This window comes from Diabrotica virgifera, chromosome 10 (genome assembly GCF_917563875.1).
Source record: "Diabrotica virgifera virgifera chromosome 10, PGI_DIABVI_V3a".
NCBI lineage: Eukaryota > Metazoa > Arthropoda > Insecta > Coleoptera > Chrysomelidae > Diabrotica > Diabrotica virgifera.
In genome coordinates, this window is record NC_065452.1 from 37849933 (window position 1) to 37872064 (window position 22132).

General features: G+C 35.6%; 1 protein-coding gene across 21 annotated transcripts in view; it reads left to right on the forward strand.

The window, feature by feature from the left end:
• Positions 1-22132, forward strand: part of LOC114328741 (arfGAP with SH3 domain, ANK repeat and PH domain-containing protein) — a 415375-nt gene that overhangs the window by 358630 nt on the left and 34613 nt on the right. For 20 of the 21 annotated variants that reach the window (XM_050663451.1, XM_050663458.1, XM_050663453.1 and 17 more), the window contains exons 13-14: positions 11922-12113; positions 17094-17287. In XM_050663451.1, coding sequence (XP_050519408.1) covers positions 11922-12113; positions 17094-17287 — 386 coding nt within the window. Of the gene's footprint in view, positions 1-11921; positions 12114-12758; positions 13068-17093; positions 17288-22132 lie in introns of those variants that run through there. The other variant, XM_050663472.1, reaches the window with a different exon arrangement.

Below are 22132 nucleotides of genomic sequence, written 5' to 3' on the forward strand. Positions count from 1 at the left end.
ACTCAATTCAAGCTTTCTGCTTAACCCAGGTATAACATACCAAAAGGCACCGCCAGGAAAACATTCCACTTTGCGGTTCAGAGAGCCCATATGAAACGAGTCTTTGTACTCTATGCAGAGTATGGCATTAACGAAATAAGAAAATCTACGGTTTCGTTTTGATTAATGCGATACTCTGCATAGAGTACAAAGACTCGTTTCATATGGGCTCTCTGAACCGCAAAGTGGAATGTTTTCCTGGCGGTGCCTTTTGGTATGTTATACCTGGGTTAAGCAGAAAGCTTGAATTGAGTCGAAATTCATTTCGCTTATTCCCCGTTAGAGGGCGTTCTATCCATACTGCGATGTAAATTATTTTAATTTATATCGACAATCTACGGTCGGAATGATAAAAATCTGTCTTCCTTAGAGCCTCCTTGACAAAAGGTAGACCTAGAAATAGTGCTATCGGGGGATGGAGGAAGACAGATTTTAATCAAAACGAAACAGTAGATTTTCTTATTTTTTTATGATTTTGCCGAAACTACTGGCAACATTGTAATAAAATTTGGCATGTTTTAAGAGGTAGTTATTGTGCATTTTTTGACATACAATTAAGAATTTTATATTCATCATTGGCGCACATACGGGTAATGGTCTGAACTTTTTAAAGAAAAAAAGATAGTACGCCACTGACATATTTCAAATTAACAATCATTTTTGAATTCTTCGTTGCATTTGTGACAAGAAATCTATTTCCCTCTTTTTCATACGACGCGCCGTTCTCATGCAAAAAATAAAATATCTTAATACTTCCAAAGTATTAGAATTAAGTTTTTATGGATGTACGAGTTACGAGTATATTATGTAGATTGTACAGAAACTTAACATAGTAGTTCGAATACTTTTCGAATACAAATTTTATTAGAGTGTTGCCCGTAGTTTCGGCAAAATCGTGAAAAATGTGTAAAATTTTGTTTTCTTCAACGCTCTGTATCTTGAAAATGGATGGCATTACAAAAATTTTTTATTAAGCAAACCCCAATTATTTTTCAGTTTTTCTATCTATCGTAGTGACGGTGTTACCTTTTTTAAACACCATGTATAAAATTGTATCAAAAAGCGAAAAAAAAAACAAAAAATGCGGTTTTTAATTTTTAAAAGTACGTTTCACCAATTTTAAAAATCTGAAAAAATTCAGGATGAAACAAAAATACACGTAACAATTTTTTTTCGTGAAAACGAATGTCTTGGTTATTTTTTTTATACTCATTTAATAATTTAAAATCGTCCTAAAATTTAAATTTCCCGCCAAAAATTAAAAAAAAAAGAATGTGTGTACTTTGTACGCACGTAAGAAGTTATACTTCTGTTATATGATTTCAACGAAATCAATATACTTTAAACAGTTTCTCTACTACTTTCCAAAAATTTTTATTAAAACAATACCAAAAATTAAAAAAATAAAAGAATAAAACACACGCAAACACATTGAAAAATGCCACAAATGATTTCTGAACAATAATTGTTGCCAAAAATTTTAATTAAATACGTATTTTCTGAAAAAAATTATATAATAATATACTTACAATCATAAAATCTATAAAAAAAAATAAAAATATGATATAACTTGCATTGGGCTTGAACCTACTTCCCGTGTATCCCGCCGTACGAGAGTCGAAGCGATTTCAAACTGCATCACCTTCGCGTATACGCCATGTGGGAATATACACAAACTGAACAACTTTTTGACATTTTGTTTATATGAATTTTTATTAGTTTGATTTTTGTCGAATTAAAATACAACAATATATAGAGTAAGAAAACGATACATTAGATGAAAATTTGTAGAAAGTTTGTTCGTAATCAGATTATGTAAATTAAAGCATTGCCTACTAGGGGTATAGGGTATAGCATAGCAAGTACTAGGTAAGTACATTATTTTTTTACATTTTCCAAATAGGTATGAAGATAATTTTTTATTGGAATACAACTGAAACATTTAGAATTACGTACCTGTGGCTTTTCAAAACTATTTAAAAAGTCACTATAATTATAAATTTGATTTTATTTCTGTCCTCACAACAATAAAAACTAATATATTATACAACATTTTTGTTTACCGATAACCTCCATATTGAACGATTATTGTTATTATTGTCTGATTATTATCAACACCCAATCAGAGCCCGTATAAAGACTAATACCAAACTGTCGGTGTGCGCATGCGCGCAGATCAATATAAATTCACCCTCAATCTCAATCGCGCCTAAAGAAGTATAACTTCAAAAATATTGTTTTCGGACAGAACTTTTTGAAACGTACAACTTTTTTATTTAAAGTTTTTCGCTGGCTCTCGATGCGGCTGAGATAAAAAATAAAAACATAAAAATCCTAATTAGGCTCTAGGTGAGTCACGTGACCACCTAGGGGGCTAACAATTTCAGAAAATGAGTTTCTCTATGTGTGCTAAACGGTGACCTATATGGAATTCGAATCGAGTTGAGGGCATTTTTCATCATCTTACCAGGCTAGGTCCTTTAACGATAATATTTAATTAATGCCTGAATGGAGAAAAGATACCATCCGAATGAAAAAACTGCGAGCATCACCTCCATACACAAGAAAGGGAGGAAACATGACTACAAACTACAGATGACTCAGTGTTATGCTTCCGCAGGTAGACTGTACGGCAGAGTACTATGAGCTAGAATAGAAAGTCAATATGAGGACTGGTAAGAGCAAAGTGGTTTCAGAGCAGGAAGATCGTGTATTGATAACCTGTTTTGTATAAAACAACTAATTGAAAAATTAGCATATGGGAGTCAACTACATCTAGATGTATATATTTGAGGAAAGCTTATGACAGTGTATCGATAAATACACTTTGGCAATCCCTTACAGAAAACAATGTACACCCACAGTACATTAATGCGGTGAAGAGTATTTACCAAGGAAACAGCAGTTGTATAAAAAGGAGAGATGGACACTCAGAATACTTTCAGGTTAACAAAGGTCTAAAACAGGGATGCTGCCTGTCCTCTACCCCCTTCAAAAAATATATAAAAACGGCTCTGAAGAAATGGTTCAGAAAATGTAAAAAAATGGGAGTACGAATAGAGGCTGTAATCTGACCACGTTGTTATTTTCTGACGATCAGGTGGTTCTAGAGGAGGATGCAGAGGACGCTGCTTGTATAATCCTAGGGCTCAGTGGAGGCTGTTATTCAGATAAGGCAAACACCAATAGCGATAAATGAATTTATTTATAGAACCGACACTAGGGTAATTACCCCGGGAGAACTTTGGATACTGACTTGTTACTGGTACGCGTTTAGTTGAAGACTCTTTTTGAAGTTACATCTTGACAGCTTGAATTGATTCTTGAGAATGATTCTAAATTGTATTATTTCTTGTTGGCAACATGAATTGGGTCATGGGCCACACGACAACAAAGTTAATTAGTCAGCTAAGTTTAATGTTCATTGCCAAAATATAGTTTATAAATTACGACAAATAAACAAATGAAATATCCCGCACATGTTTAAATATGATAACAAATTGGTTAATATGATGTACGGGGTGATAAAAATATACTGTTCAATATCGAATATGAATTCTGAATGTTTGATATTGGACACTGCTTATTAGGCTCGAAAACTGGTGGAGGAGTATGAAGAGTGAGATCTGGAAATAATACAGACAAAACAGAATACATGACAATAGGCTGCAAAGTTAGAAGGAAAAATAATAAAAAACACTAAAGAATATAAATACCTGGGAGTTACATTGACGGAGGATGGAAACGACGAAACAGATATATAACAAAAATTAGGAAGAGGAAGAGCCATCACAAGTCAGATAAACTCTATGCCATATATAGTACTATGGAATAAAGACATACGAGAAAATACAAAAAACAACTATATACAACACTGATTGAAAGTACAGTTACATATGCCTCAGAGGTCTGGACAATAAGTAAGAAAATGCAGAATCGAATAAACGCAATCTGGTAAAAACCTCCAAGGCTTTTAAAAATTATAAGCCATACGGGTGCCAAGTCTAGGACAGCTTGGATATTAGTGCACCCTATGTAACCCACAGCTGAATCTTATGTTTGTGCGTCACAATGTTGCCATACTGTTTTCTTTAATTCTTTCATAATTTCAATCAATGTTAAATGTATCTACAAGAATAATAGAATAATTTTATAAGAACGTTTACTTCTCAATCATTATACCAGGTAGAATTACAAATGAGGTGTCAAATGAAAGCTTATAATCCAAGGATGGCACTAAAGGTTATAAATTTGACGGTCTGTCCGACCGCGAATATAACTCCTCCGTCATTATACCAGGTAGAATGACAAATGAAGTGTCTGATGAAAGCTTATAATCCAAGGATGGTAATAAATGTGAAAAATTTGACCTAGGACTTCCGGTTTTAGAAATGCGGCCAGAAGTACTGTTTTAAAGTCACTGGAATAGTACAATACTGGAATATATTATTCGGTGCGCCTTCACAAGACGAGAATAAATATATACTTTCGGTTTAATGACTGTCTGTTCGCCTGTCTGTCCGTCCGCGAATACAACTTCCTCCGTTATTAATACAGATAGAATGACAAATGAGGTGTCGAATGAATGCTTATAACCCAAGGTTGGTATTAAAGATGAGAAATTTGATATCGGACTTCCGGTTTGCGTCGATTGATATACGATTTTACTAATTTTGAGTCATATTTACTAAATTGTGGTTCATAATTGTTTAAACAGAAATGACTTCAAAATCGAAATTAAAGATTCAAACTCGACTTTTCAATACGCTTCGATTGATGTGTTACATGTATTTCTGCGACTATAATATGGCACTTCCGGTTCAAACCTTTTAACCGGAAATGATATAAAAACCAAAATTCTACATTTGTTCTCATCTTGGTAAGCCACGTCGAATGATATATCGCTTATACTATTTAGGTGACTTTAAAACAGTACTTACGGTTGCAAATCTAAAACCGGAAGACCGATGTCAAATTTCTCATCTTTTGTCATTCTACCTGGTATAGTGACGGAGGAGTTATATTCGCGGTCGAACGGACAGACGGATAGACAGCCTAGGTTAAATTTCTCACCTTTAGTATCATCCTTGGATTATAAGCTTTCATTTGACACCTCATTTGTTATTCTACCTGGTATAGTGACGAAGGAATTATATTCGCGATCAGACGGACAGACGGACAGCCTAGGTCAAATTTCTCACCTTTAGTACCATCCTTGGATTATAAGCTTTCATTTGACACCTCATTTGTCATTCTACCTGGTATAATGACGGAGGAGTTGAGTTTACAAACAGACAGACAAGACGGACGGACGGACAGACGGACGTGGATAATTCAACGTTTTCACATTTTTTCAAAATTGGTGAAAACAACAACATAATAAACTTTACTTAATTGGTGTTTCAAAACTACTTATTTTTTACACATTACACAATATTACAAGGTTTCTAGCAAGTTAAACTTCACAATGATTTAAAATAATCAAATAAAAACCTATCTATACATGACATATTAGAACATACCTAAAATACACAAATGATACATTTCACACACAAATATAATATCACAAAAAATTGTAATGTGATATTACGAAAAAATAGAGGATACGGCATCGGTGTTACATGTCATGCTCGGATCCAATGCCAAAATCTAAACAGACATTTTAGGGTGCACTAATATCCAAGCTGTCCCAAGTCTATAGGAACATGTATGGCACCCGTATGGCTTATAAGTTTTAAAAGCCTCGGAGGTTGTTGCCAGAGAAGGTTTTCAATCTGATGGGATGTAGAATGATACTTTAATGTCGTTTTATTTATTATTAGATTGAAAACTTAATCTGTTTCTTAGCAGATATCGCTACGACATCCCACCCATTTCGTTCGTTGCAATCCGAGACTGCCGTGTCGGAGTATCCTGGTTCAGTCAGAGAGAAGAGCATTAGAGATGTTGAAAAAGTATCTATTCGTTACAAAGTACTCGTTACTTACGAATACCGAAAGTAACGATTTCTATACAGAGAGGCAAATCGTTACTTTGATTACCCTGATTACTTCGTTACTTCGTACCAATCGTATCAGAGCGACTAACGACTATTGTATCTACTTTGATTACTTTGATTACTCTGATTACTTCGTACCAATCGTATCAGAGCGAGTAACGACTATTGTATCTACATTGATTACTTTGATTACTCTGATTACTTCGTACCAATCGTATCAGAGCGAGTAACGACTATTGTATCTAACAACCAGTACACTTGATTACTTTCTACCAATCGTATCCCAGCGAGTAACGGACGGGACGTGTTATCGATTATCGGTTATCGTTATCGTATAAAGCGTTTTAAGGGTGTGAGCCTCAGTCAGAGCCTCACACTGTGTGGGTGAGGAGAAGATAGAAGATGAAACAGAGGGAGGTATATTGGAGGTAAAATATGTAATGTATGTCATTAACAAAGATCGAATGCGAGAACCCTATATTTTTATCTAGATCTATATATTATTATATATACCTATACAAAATACAGATTACCTACCTACTGAGAAATACGATTCTCGATATGATTACCGGTACTCAAATACAAAAGTAATCATAGTAATCAAAGTAACGAATACTGTAAATGATTACTTTATAAAAAAGTAACGATCTGTAACCAATACTCGAAAGTAACTATAATCAACATCACTAAAGAGCATGTGTGGCTACTGACGAGGGGCAAAATAGTCCCGAAACCGGTATAGACGCTTGCTGCACTCTCTGATTGAACTAGAATATAATGCTGCTGCGTTTTCGGGAAGCAACGAAATTGAAAATGTTTATACATTTTTGTTTGTCGAAGATAAAAATTTAACAATATTGTCGCCAATTTCAGTAGTGGAGAGGGTATTGTAAGAAGAAGGATATGGTATTTTCGTACTTGAGTTTTTAATTAATTATATAACAAATTATGTTGCTTCATACATATAACTTTTAAGAATTTTAAGTGTGATGCATGCCCTTCTAGTTTTTTAAATTGTCAAGAATACAATTTTACTATATTTTCTCTTTCAGTCTTATTACAGAAAACTACTTTTTAAATAAATATTTTACAAAATTGACTGTTTCATTGAGAATTTTATTTAGATTCTATATTTTTGGGAATTACTAGATATTTTTGTATTCTTGACTAGAAATTAATAAATTTTTGCATGCTTAGTCTCGCATACTGTTTATTTAATATCGTTGTTTTTACTTTACATATACTTATAGCCAATAGACTGAGTCTGCTCTGAAAATGCGCCCCTATGCAGTGCCTTTCTAAAATCCGTTCTCCTAATTTATTTTTTGAACCATAAAACTGTACATACTGCTTTTATAATATCTGAATGCGGAATTATTAAAAAAGGCGGACGGACGCAATTTTTTTAATTTATTTTAAATGGAATCATATGGCAAGTAATACCTCATTTGAAAAGTCTTGTATATATTTTAAAATGGGGCTAGGGATTTGCCCAAAAATCTATCAACATAAATGATACAAGAATTTTCAAATAACACAGGTTTACAAAAATAAAATAAATTGTGGACTATTTGACGAAACCATATGACAAGAGGTTTTTGGGGTCGCTGATCACGAATCCGGGGTCCGTTGATCTCTATCACGTCTAGCTAAAGGTCATTTCAAGGTTAAATCAAAATAAATCTACACAATCGCTCTGAAAAAGTATATTAGGCGGTTTTTAGGGTCGCTGATCACGAATCCGGGGTCCGTTGATCTGAATCACGTCAGGTAAAGGTCATTTCAAGGTCAAATCAAGATAAATCGACAATCGCTCTGAAAAAGTATATTAGGGGGTTTTTGGGGGTCGCTTATCACGAATCCGTGGTCCGCTGACCTCTCTCACTAGCTCATGGTCATTTCAAAGTCGAATCAAGATGAATGGACACAATCGCTCTGAAAATGTATATTAGGCGTTTTTTGGGGTCGCTGATCACAAAACTGATTTGACCTTGAAATGACCTTAACCTGACGTCGTAGAGCTCACGGACCCCAGTTTTGTGATCAGCGACCCCAAAAACCCCCTAATATACTTTTTCAGAGCGATTGTGTCGATTTATCTTGATTTGACCTTGAAATGACCTTGAGCTAGACGTGAAAGAAGGTACCGGATTCGTGATCAGCGACCCCAGTAACCCCTTAATATACTTTTTTAGAGCGATTGTCGATTTGTCTTGATTTGACCTTGACCTTTACCTGACGTGATATAGATCAGCGGATCCCGGATTCCTGATCAGCGACCCCAAAAACCCCCTAGTCATACGGTTTCATCAAATAGTCCACAATTTATTTTTTTTTTGTAAACCTGTGTAATGTATTACCTGCCATACATTTTGATTTAACAAAAATATTGATGAAGTCATATTTTTGACAGATGACAACGAAAAATGAAACTAATTATATCAGAACGTTGGAAATTGGTAATAATAAATGCTGTTTGAGAGTTTTCCATAAAATCTAAGGATTGCTCACACTATTTGGGTCAATTCAAACTTTTCTAACATTATCGCCATTGAATATGGCGGCGGAGGTATTAATTATAATATGATCCCATTTACATTAGCGTTCGTTTCTTTTTTTGAATAATTACTTAACTAAAACATCAAAAAGCCATAGTTCAGATAGCTAAAAATTTATTAATCTAACAGTCTGAATCTATAGCCGCTTCTGTTGTAATGAGCTGCCAAGTAGATCTTGAGCAAATAATGGAAACACGACATTGATGTTCATAACGTGTTTGTAGACTTCAAACAGGCATACGACTCAGTCAAAGGAACCAACTATACTATAATATATTGGCTGAATTGGCAATACCCACAAGCTAATTAGACTCATTAAAGCCACAATGGATGAAACTCAGGCATGTGTAAGAATACCAAACCACCGGACAGACTTTTTCAAAATTTCGCAGGAACTGAAGCAGGGAGATGGGCTGGCCCCAACATTGTTTAACCTGGCACTGGAGTATGCAGTTAGGCAAATGCAAACTGCACGAGGAAACCTACTGACCAACCGAACGGTTCAACTGGCCGCTTATGCCGATGATATTAATATTATGAGTAGAACAACAGGAGCACAGGAAACATACGCAGAGTTAAAAACGCAAACGAAAAGGATAGGTCTGGAAATTAACACAGAAAAAAAAAATGATACAGACGAGAAGAAATATAGACCCACAAAACATTATACATGAAGATGACATTGAAACGGTTGGAAAGTTTACCTACCTAGGAGTAGAAATATATGCCGATGGATCAGAAGATGAAGAAATACGGAAGAGAATAACGAAGGCAAACAGAGCTTATTTTGCCATCTCCCATATATTTCAGTCTAAAAGTGTCCACCGAAATACAAAGATGAGAATCTATAAAACCTTAATTCGACCAATGGCAGTGAAGAATGGGTCCTGAAAGAAACATCCAAAAACAAACTCGACACATTCGAAAGGAAAGTACTGAGGAGAATACTAGGACCTGTGAGGAAAACGGAATTTTCAGAAGTCGATACAACAACGAGCTTTATCAACTTTATAAGGAAACACCCCTGTCAGACTTCATTAGAATACAAAGATTGCAATGGGCCGGACATGTGATAATGGGAGAGGATAAGCTACCAAAAAGAGCACTGAACGCTAGAATGCAGGGAAAGAGACCGGTTGGAAAGCCAAGAAAGCGCTGCGAAGACACAGTAAACAGCGACGTACAAACCCTTTTAGGAGTCTGTGTATGGAGATGAGCAGCCACAGACAAACAAGGGTCGAGGCAAAAAATAAAGGAGGCCAAGGCTCAATTTGGGCTGTAGTGCCGTAGAAGAAGAAGAACAAGAAGAAACCAACCGTCATACATATTCTTCACGAACCTTACATACTTCTCAAGAACCCATTTCTTTCTCATATATCCCCATAGCTCTTGTCTAGGACCTGTGTCGTACACCTTCTCAAGATATATAAGTACAAAATGCTTTTTTCTTCGTATTTATCTGTCAACTTCCTCAGAGCAAACAAGACATCCGTTGTCCTCCTCTTCCTAGCAGAGTCTCCTATCGATGTTTCCCTCTTTAATTTTCGCTCTACAATTCTCTCCCAAATTTTCATTGTCTGCGACAATATCTTTATTCCTCTATAGTTCTTATAGTCGTGAATGTCCCCTTTATTTTTTATCCCCTTTTAAATTCATGGCTCTATACTAAAATTACAATAAAGATGCACTAGAAAGAAACAAACCGAGACACGTTGAATGTTACGAGGAGCACTCCCGAATCAAGATTTACTATGTATAAACCTTGTAAATCATGATTTAGGATTTACAATGTCTATACATGAGCCACACGAGCCACACTTTGAAAACACACATGAGTCACACTCTATACATGAGCCACACTTTGAAAATCTTTCTACGTATCATCCACAGTAGAATCAGAGATAAATGTGAAGAGGACCAGGATGAAACACAATTTGGCTTCAGAAATGGACTGGGAACCCGGGACGCACTCTTTGCACTAAATGTATTATTGCAGAAATGCCGAGATCAAAGGAAAGATCTCTTTGCTGTATTTATTGACTATGAGAAGGCCTTTGATCTAGTACAACATCACAAATTAATTAAAATATTAAAGGATAAAGGAGTTGATAGTCAAGATGTACGAATCATAGAAAAATTATACTGGCGTCAAACAGCGACAGCTTGCATAAATGGAAAATCAACAGAAATATGCAAAATACAAAGAGGTGTCAGACAGGGTTGTATACTGTCCCCACTGTTTTTCAATTTATATTCAGATAGAATATTTAAGGAAACGCTGCATAATTTGGAATGGGGTGTGAAAGTTAATGGAATTCTGATAAATACAATCAGATATGCAGACGATAGTTATTTTAAGTGATGATATGAATGGATTACAACACCGTTTAAATGCCATTGACACAGGGGGAAGAGAGTTTGGCCTAAACATAAACTGTTCAAAAGCAAAATACATGGTATTTAGCCGTTTGGCCCATCAAAATTCACGGTTATATGCTGATGGTCATATAATTCAAAGAGTACCCAGTATTAAATATCTTGGTTGCCATATTACTGAACAACTAGATCCAGATAAAGAGATAAAATGTAGAATCGAGATAGCCCGCACGACATTTTTAAAAATGAGGTCATTCTTCTGTAATGATAACTTGCAACTTCAACTTCGAAAGCGCTTGATTAAATGTTACATTTGGTCAGTTCTCTTGTATGGTGTCAAAGCATGGACATTAAAAATATCCACCATTAATCATTTGGAGGCCTTTGAAATGTGGCTGCACAGACGTATACTGAAAATACCATGGACGGCTATGCTGACAAATGTGGCAGTCCTTAAGAGAGCAAATGCTGCCCGCGAGCTGCTTGATAACATCAAATATAGAAAGATGGCCTATTTTGGACACGTAGTAAGGGGAGACCGGTATAATATTCTTCAACTTATTATGATGAGTAAAATCGAAGGACGCAAAGGAATTGGTAGAAAGCAGGCCCCTTGGTTGAAGAATATCCGGGAGTGGACGGGAATAAAGAAAGCAGAACACCTATTTAGAATAGCTCGAGACAGAGACAGTTTCGCCATGTTAATCGCCAACGTCATGGGGACTTGATAGGGCACGTTAAGAAGAAGAAGATACATTGTAAATTATGATTTGGGAGTGCTCTTCGCAGCACTCAACGTGTGTTGGTTTGTTTATTTCTAGTGCATCAGTAATGTGATTGTAGTACATATTAGTCATTAAAAAACAAAAATTTAAATAGCATGCATCACTGTAATGTTAGTAAAATATACGTTGACATTGTTGGTTTCTAAATTTGATGATTTTTAACAGCTATGGCCCACTTGAAGAAACGTACAGCACCTCTGCCTCCTCCTAACTGTTCTATTCAGTACGGAACGCTACCAAGTAGCCACAGTAGGACTCCTTCTGATCCCATCGCTGCTGGCTACCACACCCTAAGTCATACCCACAAGCGATCACCAAGCAGTGATAGCAGTTCCGGTAGATCTGTGATACCCAATGGTAAGTGGGTGCTGAAATATTTAATAGAGCCAAACAAAAGTAAATTTTTTCTCGTAAACAAAAAATCTATTCTACAATGATATCAAACCACATCTTCATCCTACTAGTCTAGTTGCAACCTAGGGGGTCCCGTGGGCACTTTTTGCTCGCCGCGATTTGATGGTGGTATTATAGGTTTTTTGGGTCGCTGGACCTTAGACAAGGAAAGAGAGAGGACGAGTAATCCTATGACCAAAAGTGAAGCCGAACCGCCACCATAGATTTTGATCAGCGACGTATCTTTGGGGTATTGTTATGGATTGAATATTTAAAATGAAAAAATGAAATGTATTTAAAATGAAGAATTTGTGTACGGTAAATGTTTTATTGAGTTGCTCATGTTACGTACATGTGTTTCAATACGTAGATATGTTTTTATTGCGAATTTTAGATGAGGATTTACTTTATTTTTTATGTCATTTTAACCCTCAACGAACACTCACCACTGGCAACCCATTGTTATATTTGATGTGACCGCCATGTTTTTGGTGGCAAACAAACTCAAAACTCGCTTCACTTTTTAAATGTGTATTAAAATGAGTGTTACCCGTCCTCTCGCTTTCCGTGTCTAAGGGCTGGACATGTAGCACGTTTAAATGATAATAGGTAGACCACCAAAAAGATGGATGGATGACTTGAGAAAAACAGTGGGAAATTGGATAAAGAAGGCACAAGATAGAGAACAATGGAAGACTATGGAGGAGACCTATATCCAACAGTGGTTGCAAGAGATTGAGGAATGATGATGATGACCAAAAACTCGATGTTATACACATGCGTATTTGCCAGTGGCGGCCGGTCAGGGTCGGCAATGCCGACCCACACATTTATGGTCACATTATAGAATTTTCTAAATATTTAATTTAATCAGAGTTGATGATATTTGTTTCTGTAAAATAAAAATAAAATATGTGAGATAATATAGACTAAATTTTATTCATTGTTTTTAAAAGAATTCGATCAGTCCGATACGTTAAGTGATCCCTAGGCGTAAGAAACTTTTCAAATTAATAATCCCAGCCATGCATCCGATTGCGATTGTGTGAATTCTTAAGCCGGACTCAAACGACTCATGTACTTCGCAAGTACAGAATTATTCGCCTACTTGGCAAGTATAAGAGTTTGCGATTGCGATGGCAAGCAGGGCGCTCACAGGGCATGTAGAATTTACAAGTATGCGAGCGTAAACATTTGGCTCAACGACCTTGACAAATGAATCAGTGGTGTGATTACTAATAAATAGACCAGGACATTTAGGAAAAAACAAATCGATTTTTAAATACAGCACGTAGAAAGTTACATTTTTTTATTGTGTTCAGGATGACAGTAGGAAAAAAGTCAACAGTAGAAACATGTCTGGAAATGCATAGTTGCATTTTAAAGTGCATAATATGCATCCAAAAGTGCATAAACATGTCAAAATAAGTGTATTAAGGCCAGATTTTGTTACTCGGGGGGTTTTCGGGGTCGCTGAGGACGAATACGCCATCAGAATCGACCATCTGGGCACCTGGTGTCCAGGTTCACTGCTTAGGCACGTCCTCTATAGTTTAGGGGCTTTTCGGCACTCAATTTATGCAAACAGATTACTCGGAAGTTTTTGGGGTCGCTGAATACTAATACGCCATCAGAACCGACCCCCGTTGCACCTGATACCCAAAAAACCTCCAAACTCCAGAAAATAAGATTCCTTAGCATTGTGTACCAGGTGGTCGGGGTCGGTTCTGATGGCGTATTAGTATTCAGCGACCCCAAAATCCGCCTCGCATTTGCATGCAGTGCCGAAAACCTTCGAAACTCTAGAAGATGACGTGCTACGGCAGTGACACTGGGCACCAGGGGCTCCGGGGGTCGGTTCTGATGGCATATTCGTGTTTAGCGACTCCACACACCTCCAAGTAAACTGATTGCATCAATTTAGGGCCTATAGCCCTTGAACATCCAGATGACGTGGCTTAGCAGTGATCCTAGACACCAGGTATTCCGGGGGTAGGTTCTGACGGCGTAGTCATGTTCAGTGACCCCAAAAACCCCCCGAGTAACAAAAGTTGGGTCTTAATATGCTTATTTTGACATGTTTATGCACTTCTGGATGCAGGTTATGCACTTTAAAAAGCAATTATTAATTAGGCATTTACACCCATTTTTCTATTGTAGACTTTTTTCCTGACATCATCGTGAACACAATGCAAAAAGTAGCAAGTCTCTACGTGGTGTATTTAAAAATCGATTTATTTCGCTGTTTTTAGTGCTAAATGCACTGGTCTAAATGAATAGTCGCAGTAAATGCCAATTATTTATACATTTCGTTTGAGCGACTTTGCAAGTATAGACAAGTATGTATAGGGTGGCCGGAAAGTCCCTTTACACTAAAAATAATAATGTTTCAACAACGCGCCAAAGTTTGTTGGCGTTCCGGCGCACACGCGTCGTCAAGGGCATCTGTCTGGTCACGCAGACTGACAACAATAGTTGCGATTGAAACGAAATGGCGGACACAAGTGAGTATACAATTATTGAAGAGCGTTTGGTCGCTGCAGTGTGGATACACGAACGTCGTCATAACAATAAAACAATGCCTGACAGTATGAATGATTTTGTTGTTCGTTTTGAAAAACCATCACCATCCAGACCAACTTTGCTATCAAGGGAGGGCTTTTCCATTGTGAACTGTCTCGCTCGATGCACCAAGAAGTGGAAGACCAAGCACTCGAAAACATGTGCTGGTATTGAGGATTCCATTAAACGTTCACCGATGAAGACGACGCGGAATCGCTCTGCAGAGTTTGATATTGCACGGTTGACAATGCAAGATCACATGCGAAATGATATAGTAAGTGAAGGCCTTATTTATTTTCAACAAGATGGCGCCTCACGGTCTCGCTGTTGCAATCGCATAAATGCAATTTTACCGGACCGATGGATTGGGCGAGGCTCTCCAATTCCTTGGCCCCCAAAAAGTCCAGATTTGACAACGCCGGATAATATACTGTGGGGTTTCATTAAAGAGGAGATTAAAAAACACAGATATGTTTCAAATGAGAACTTGCGAAACGGAGTTCGCTAAGCTTTTACGTCAGTAACTCCGAATGTGCTTAGATGGATGAACATAAGAACATGGCGTCGTATTAAGTTGTGTTGCGACTATGAATGTATGCACCCGATATTTTAGATAAATTAATAAGTAACAAATAACTTACAAACAAAATTGTGTTATTATTTTTCCCCTCTGTTGCATAAAAAATAATTCATTAATGTAAAGGGACTTTCCGGCCACCCTATACGTGGGAAGTGTACGAATAATCGTGACCCCTTTGACTCGGGTCATTTTTACCGACAAGAAATGGAACACCAACGAGTGACAAATAATTGTACGAGTAACCCACTCACACGACATGGCAAGTGACGATTATTGGCCAAGTACACGAGTCGTTTGAGTCCGGCTTTATTTATAAGATCTGCTTCGACAGGGACGGCAAGCCGTCCCTAGATTTACGATTTACTTGTAAGAAGCGCTGTGGAATATTAGCCGATAGGCAACCAATTATACATTTCACCACAATTTCACCCGTATTTGAATGGCAGAGTTCGGCAGATACCAATCTGCCGATCGGTGATGGGCAGACACCAGCAGCAGGCAAGCCACGTACCAAGCCACGTACCCTGCTAATAGTGCGTTCGGGATGAAATTAATTATGAAATAAAGTAGCTTTTGGAATTTTAAATCTAGGTTAGTTTTCATTGTAGCAGATTTTCGTAAACAGCTTTTGGAAGTTTTTAATCTTATTTTATTAATAAAGGCGACAATTTTGCAAGTGATGATATCTCGATCCGTGAAGCAATCGGTTTGAAAACTTTACTAAATGATTATTCGTTGAATATTTTTTTACATATTTTTAAGAAAGTGTTTACCCAAACTGATCTGATATTCAATGTTGTTCAAAATCAGTCAACTGACATTATTTATTCCAAAAATAGAATAACAAAGCTGGTGAAAAATATCAGAGATAGTAATTTTCAATATATACGCAATGACGTTTTGGATTCGCTTGATATTTCCGAACACCCCCAAAAAATACAAAAGTATGACACAGATCTCGAAAAACAAGTATATTTTGAAATTTTTGATACTATTATTACTTGTGCAAATAGATACTCATTTTTTTTCAAATTTTGAAGATTTGCATTGAAGATTTGCAAAAATTTAAAAGTTACGCCAAAGAATTTTTAAAATATCTATTAGACAAGTGTATTAAAACTATGCATCATTCTTTAATCAAATAAACAACTAAGGAAATTAGTTAAAAGTTTTATATGCTGATCCAAATATTTTCGGAAGATGGGATGAAGTTACAAAATATGTATAATTTTATATACTGCAATTCATTGCAACAAACTGTTCCCGAAATTAATAAATTATTATCATGAATTCTCTCATTGCTACCAACTTTTGCCTTAAATGAACGGGATTTCTCTTGTCTCTAAATTGTCAAAACGTATTGTCGAAACACCATGAAACAAAAGAGAATGTCAAGCTTTTCTCAAATGTCAATAGAAAAAAACTATTAAAATCTCTCCAACGCATTAATAAATTTTACGATGATGTTATAACCCATTTTGCTACGTCCAAACAATATAGACTAAAGTTAGTTTATAAACATGTTTAGGTTCTAAATCTATGTGAAGAACAAAAAAAAAACAAAAAAAATAAAAAAAACAAAAACCAAAAATCTTCTATGATGATTGAAGCCTTTTAATTAGATGGTATACCTATCTGAGGAGACAAAAACCTTGCCGACCCTGTCCCTAAAGCCACGAGCTGCCACTGGATTTGCTTCTCGAATCATCGACGGTAGACAGCGTTGATGGCGTCAGACGGACGGGGACGCCGTGAGCGTCAGTAGCGTAGCAATGTTAGGGTAACATTATTTTTTATTCCAGTACACAAACTAGGCATGCCAGATAAGAATTCGGATAAATTCGGCGTACGAAGGCCTCAGAACCCTCCTCCTCCTGCGCCCAATCCATCTTCCAGTAGACTTTCCAACGGTAGATCAACTGAGAGTATATCGTCGATGGTTTCGGATGTCGATGTTTCTGGAATGATCCATAACCCCGTGCCACCCCCTAGAAGGGTAAGTTATCATTCGTGTTAGATATTGTCTTGTTTAGTTTTAAGTTAACAGAATTGATAAATGTTGTAATAAAAGAATAATTATTGGAAATAATGTATATTAGATCGATATCAACGTCTAACGTGACAGTCCAGATTTTAATAAACCTTCGTTGTTTAGGCTAGGTAATTTTTTCGCTTATGTATTATTAATTTTAAGAACGAAGAGCCCAATGTAATTTTTGTCTGTGAGGGTTTGGGATTTATTAAAAGAGGAAATTAAAATGTCATTAAAAAACAACAAAATTGGCAAAGCAGTAGGTCCAGATCATATCCCAGTATAAATCTTGAAATTTTTACATGATGAAACCTAATAGACGAAGACGCAGCGCTGAAAAATCTCTTTGAATTTACTAAAGCTAGATTTTTCACAGTTGATTACTGTGGTTGTGTAAAGAAACATACTGCGGTCAGTCAAGTGAAACGTAGAACAGGGGTTACTGAGAGGGTATCAAAGTTGCTTTCCTACAAAGGTAATTAAATCCATTTACTGAGGCTGAAAATCAGTACACACATTCTAAATTGAATATAAATAAAAGTTATTATAGTCAGTCAGCTGTATGACGGGACAGAGCCGGTCGGTCGGCCTCAATGAATGTACAGGGGTATTCACTATATTTTGACCCCCTTGTAAACTGCTTTATTTACAGAATTAGAAAAAAATGTAAAATACAAAAAGTATTCGATTTTTTAATTATGATTTTTTGACATACACAGTGTGTCTGCGTAACTTGGAACCATATGGGAAACTTTTTTAATTACAATTTTACGAAAAAAAAGTTATTCTTTATAAAATGCTCTGCATAGTCTAAAACCGAAGACGCAATCATCAGATGTCAAATTTTATCAACGGTATACGAGGTATGTCAAAAAATATGAATTTCGCTCAAGAGTAAAGTGCCTTTATATTTCACATTATCGAAAATTGTCATTTAGAAAAGTTGTTTGTAATTAAAAAATATGTTATAATCTGCATTTGCACTCTACTAATTGAAAATTTTATTTTTGAAAATTTTCCTTAAATCACGGACACCCAACATCAATTTTATTTATGATAGCTCCGTTATTATTAATTTTACGAAAAAAAGTTATTCTTTATAAAAAGTTTTGCATAGCCTAGTTACCAAGATAAAATTATAAGATATTAAATTTTGTCAATTTTATACGAGGTATGTCAAAAAATATGAATTTCGCTGAAGAGTAAAGTACCTTTATTTTTTGCAATATTGAAATTTGTTATTACAAAAGTTGTTCAGAATTAAAAACTATGTTTCAATATGCAATGGTGTCCTTCTAGTTGAAATATTGTGAACTATAAAGGTATTTTCCTTTTGAGCGAAATTCATATTTTTGACACACCTCGTATAGAATTAAAAAAAAATGATATCTTATGATTATGACTTCTTAGTTTTTTGACTATTCAGACATTTTTATAAAGAATAACTTTTTTTCGCAAAATTAATATTAACGGAGTTATCTTAAATAACATTAATGTTGAGTATCCGTAATTTGAGGAAAATTTTCAAAAAAAAATTTAATTAGAAGAGTGTAAATACATATTATAACATATTTTTTAATTACAAACAACTTTTCTAAATGACAATTTTCGATAATGTGAAATATAAAGGCACTTTACTCTTAAGCGAAATTCAAATTTTTGCACATACCTCGTATATTATTGATAAAATTTGATACCTGGTGATTGCATCTTAGGTTTTAGACTATGCAGAGCACTTTATGAAGAATAACTTTTTTTCGTAAAATTGATATTAAAAAAGTTTCCCATATGGTTCCAAGTTACGCAGACACACTGTACATATATCGTACTAGTGACGTCATCCATCTGGGCGTGATGACGTAATCGACTATTTTTTTAAGTGAGAATAGGGGTCGTGTGCTAGCTCATTTGAAAGGTTATTCAATTCTCTATACAGTACTATAAACATTGGGATCATTATTTATACAGGGTGTCCAAAAAAATTTTGAATTATTAATTAAACAATTAATTTAATTAAAAAAAATGTCTTTGGACACCCTGTATAATTAATCATGTTAATGTTTATGTTACTGAATAGGGAATTGAATAACCTTTCAAATGAGCTAGCACTCGACTCCTATTCCCATTTAAAAAAACAGTCGATTACGTCATCACGCCCAAATGGATGACGTCACTAGTACGATATATATGTCAAAAAATCATAATTTAAAAATCGAATAACTTTTGTATTTCACATTTTTTTCTAATTCTGTAAATAAAGCAGTTTACAATGGGGTCAAAATATAGTGAATAACCCTGTACATTCACTGGGGCCGACCGACCGGCTCTGTCCCATCATACAGCTGACCGACTATAATATATATATATATATATATATATATATATAAAGGGTTGTCTACAGCTAATGCCGTTTCCCTTCCGTCAGCCAGGACTTCCATTTTTTCGATCTTCCCAGTCTCCGTCTTCCAATCCTTTCTTAGACATGGCTTCCGACTATAATAACTTTTATTTATATTTATTTTAGAATGTGTGTACTGATTTTCAGCCTTAGTAAATGGATTTAATTACCTTCATAGGAAAGCAACTTTGATCCCCTCTCAGTAACCCCTGTTCTACGTTTCGCTTGACCGACCGCAGTATGTTTCTCTACACACTCACAGTAATCAACTGTGAAAAATCTAGCTTTAGTAAATTCAAAGAGATCTTTCAGCGCTGCCTCTTGGACTATTTTTTCTAGTAGACTTGTTTAACGCAATATACAAAACAAGACATATAGCAAAACAATGGTTACTCTTCACCTTTTGTGCTATCCCTAAAAATACAAACTGTAAAGACTGCAGTGAATACAGAGCAATATCATTAATGTCATGCTCTCAAATGTTTCTTGAAAAGAATACATGGTCGTAGATATAAAAACGGGAAGAAGAAATAGATGAAAGTCAGTGTGGGTTCAGAAACGGACTAGGAACCAGAGAGGCGTTATTTGCTTTTAATGTGGTAGCTCAAAGTTGCATGGATATGAATGTGGATTTGTATGTTTGTTACATTGATTTTGAAAAAGCATTTGACAAAGAAGACATTAAAATCTAGTTCAAATTCTAAAGGCATAAAAGTTAGACAAAAGAGACTTACGAATAACAACAAACCTGTACTGGAATCAAAAAGCACAAATTGTAATAGAAAGCGAACTCAGTTCAGGAATTGAAATCAGGAGAGCAGTTAGGCAGTGATGTATTATTTCCATTACTATTCAACGTATATAGTGAATCCATTTTGAAGAAATATTACTATCTGAAAGAATAATAAAAGAATTAAAAACATAAGATATGCAGATGACACCGTGGTTATGACAAGTTCTGCTTATATGGACTAAAAATGAATATAAAAAAGATTAAATATATGATAGTAACAAAGAAATAAGAGAGAAACAAAAGTAAAAAATGTCACACAACATATTACAGGGTTAAAGTGGAGATTTGCGGGCCACAATGCGAGACAGGAAGATAGAAGATGGAATGCTGAAATACAAAACTGGAGACCGTGGACAGGGAGAAGAGGAAGAAGAAGACCTCAGATGCGATGGAAGGACGATATTGTAAAATCTGCAGGAACTCACTGGAAAATCTCAGCCAATGACAGACGGAAATGGAAAGATTTGGGGAAGGCCTATGTCCAAACTTACATAGCAGTGGACAAAAGAAGAACAAAGAAAATCAATATCCAAACAAACATACATTCAGGAGATGTACCGATAGGAAGGGTAGAAAAATACAAATAAAGTTCTGCAAGCAAACTAAGAGAGTATAACATTCAGCTCAATTCTGTCAACAAGGAGTCTACCTGTTTTATGGAATGATCCATTGTTTATTTAAGTTCACATTTCCATCAATAGTACCCCGCTGAGCTAAATATTAATGGCTCTCTTAGTTTGCTTGCAGAACTATACCTGGGAGCTTGGATTTCAGAAAAGAGTGATCAAACAACAGAAATAAAAGCCAGGATAGAAATAGCAAGAAATTCTCAGCAGTGATGACCTTAGATTAGAACTAATAGTACTAAGTAGAGCTCTGGGATGTTACGTGTTTTGGATACTACAATATTGAACTTGAAAGTTGTATACTGAAGCAAGAACACACAAATAAGCTACATTGTTACAGAAAGACGTAATGTGGTGTTACAGAAGGATGCTTAGAATAGCATGGACACAGAAGAAAATGAACACAGAATTATTGCGAGAAATGGGCAAAGAATACGAAATAATGAACATGATAAAAATAAGAAAGTTATAATATTTGGGACATGTAATGAGGGGACAGCGATATAAAATGCTAAGATTGATAATACAAGGAAAGACTTCTCCATTTCTTGGCCTTCGTTTTGTAGGTTATTTTGTCTTCCCTGATTTCACTGCAATACTGGGTAAATAAATTCACATAGCACTACTTTGTGATATGCTCCTCAATTGACTCCCCTTTTAACACATTCTTTCCCATTTCTGACATTTTTTGTCTTGTTGATGATTGATATTAATTAAAGGTATGTCTTTCCTATGTATACTGGTGAATTCTTTTGTGTTAAAAGAGTCTATTTTTGCACATGTTAATGATTCTTTCTCCATTATTGTTGATACTTGGATACCCATATCGTCGCCTTAATACTAAAACTTGATAACTCGAAATTAATAGTTCCGAGATAAACGGGTTCAAAGATTTTAAAGATATTTGTGCTGCTACCATGATGTTGGTAAATACGGAATTCACTCTGCAGCTCTAAAATACTGTTCCTTAACTTTTTATCCACTGATCTATT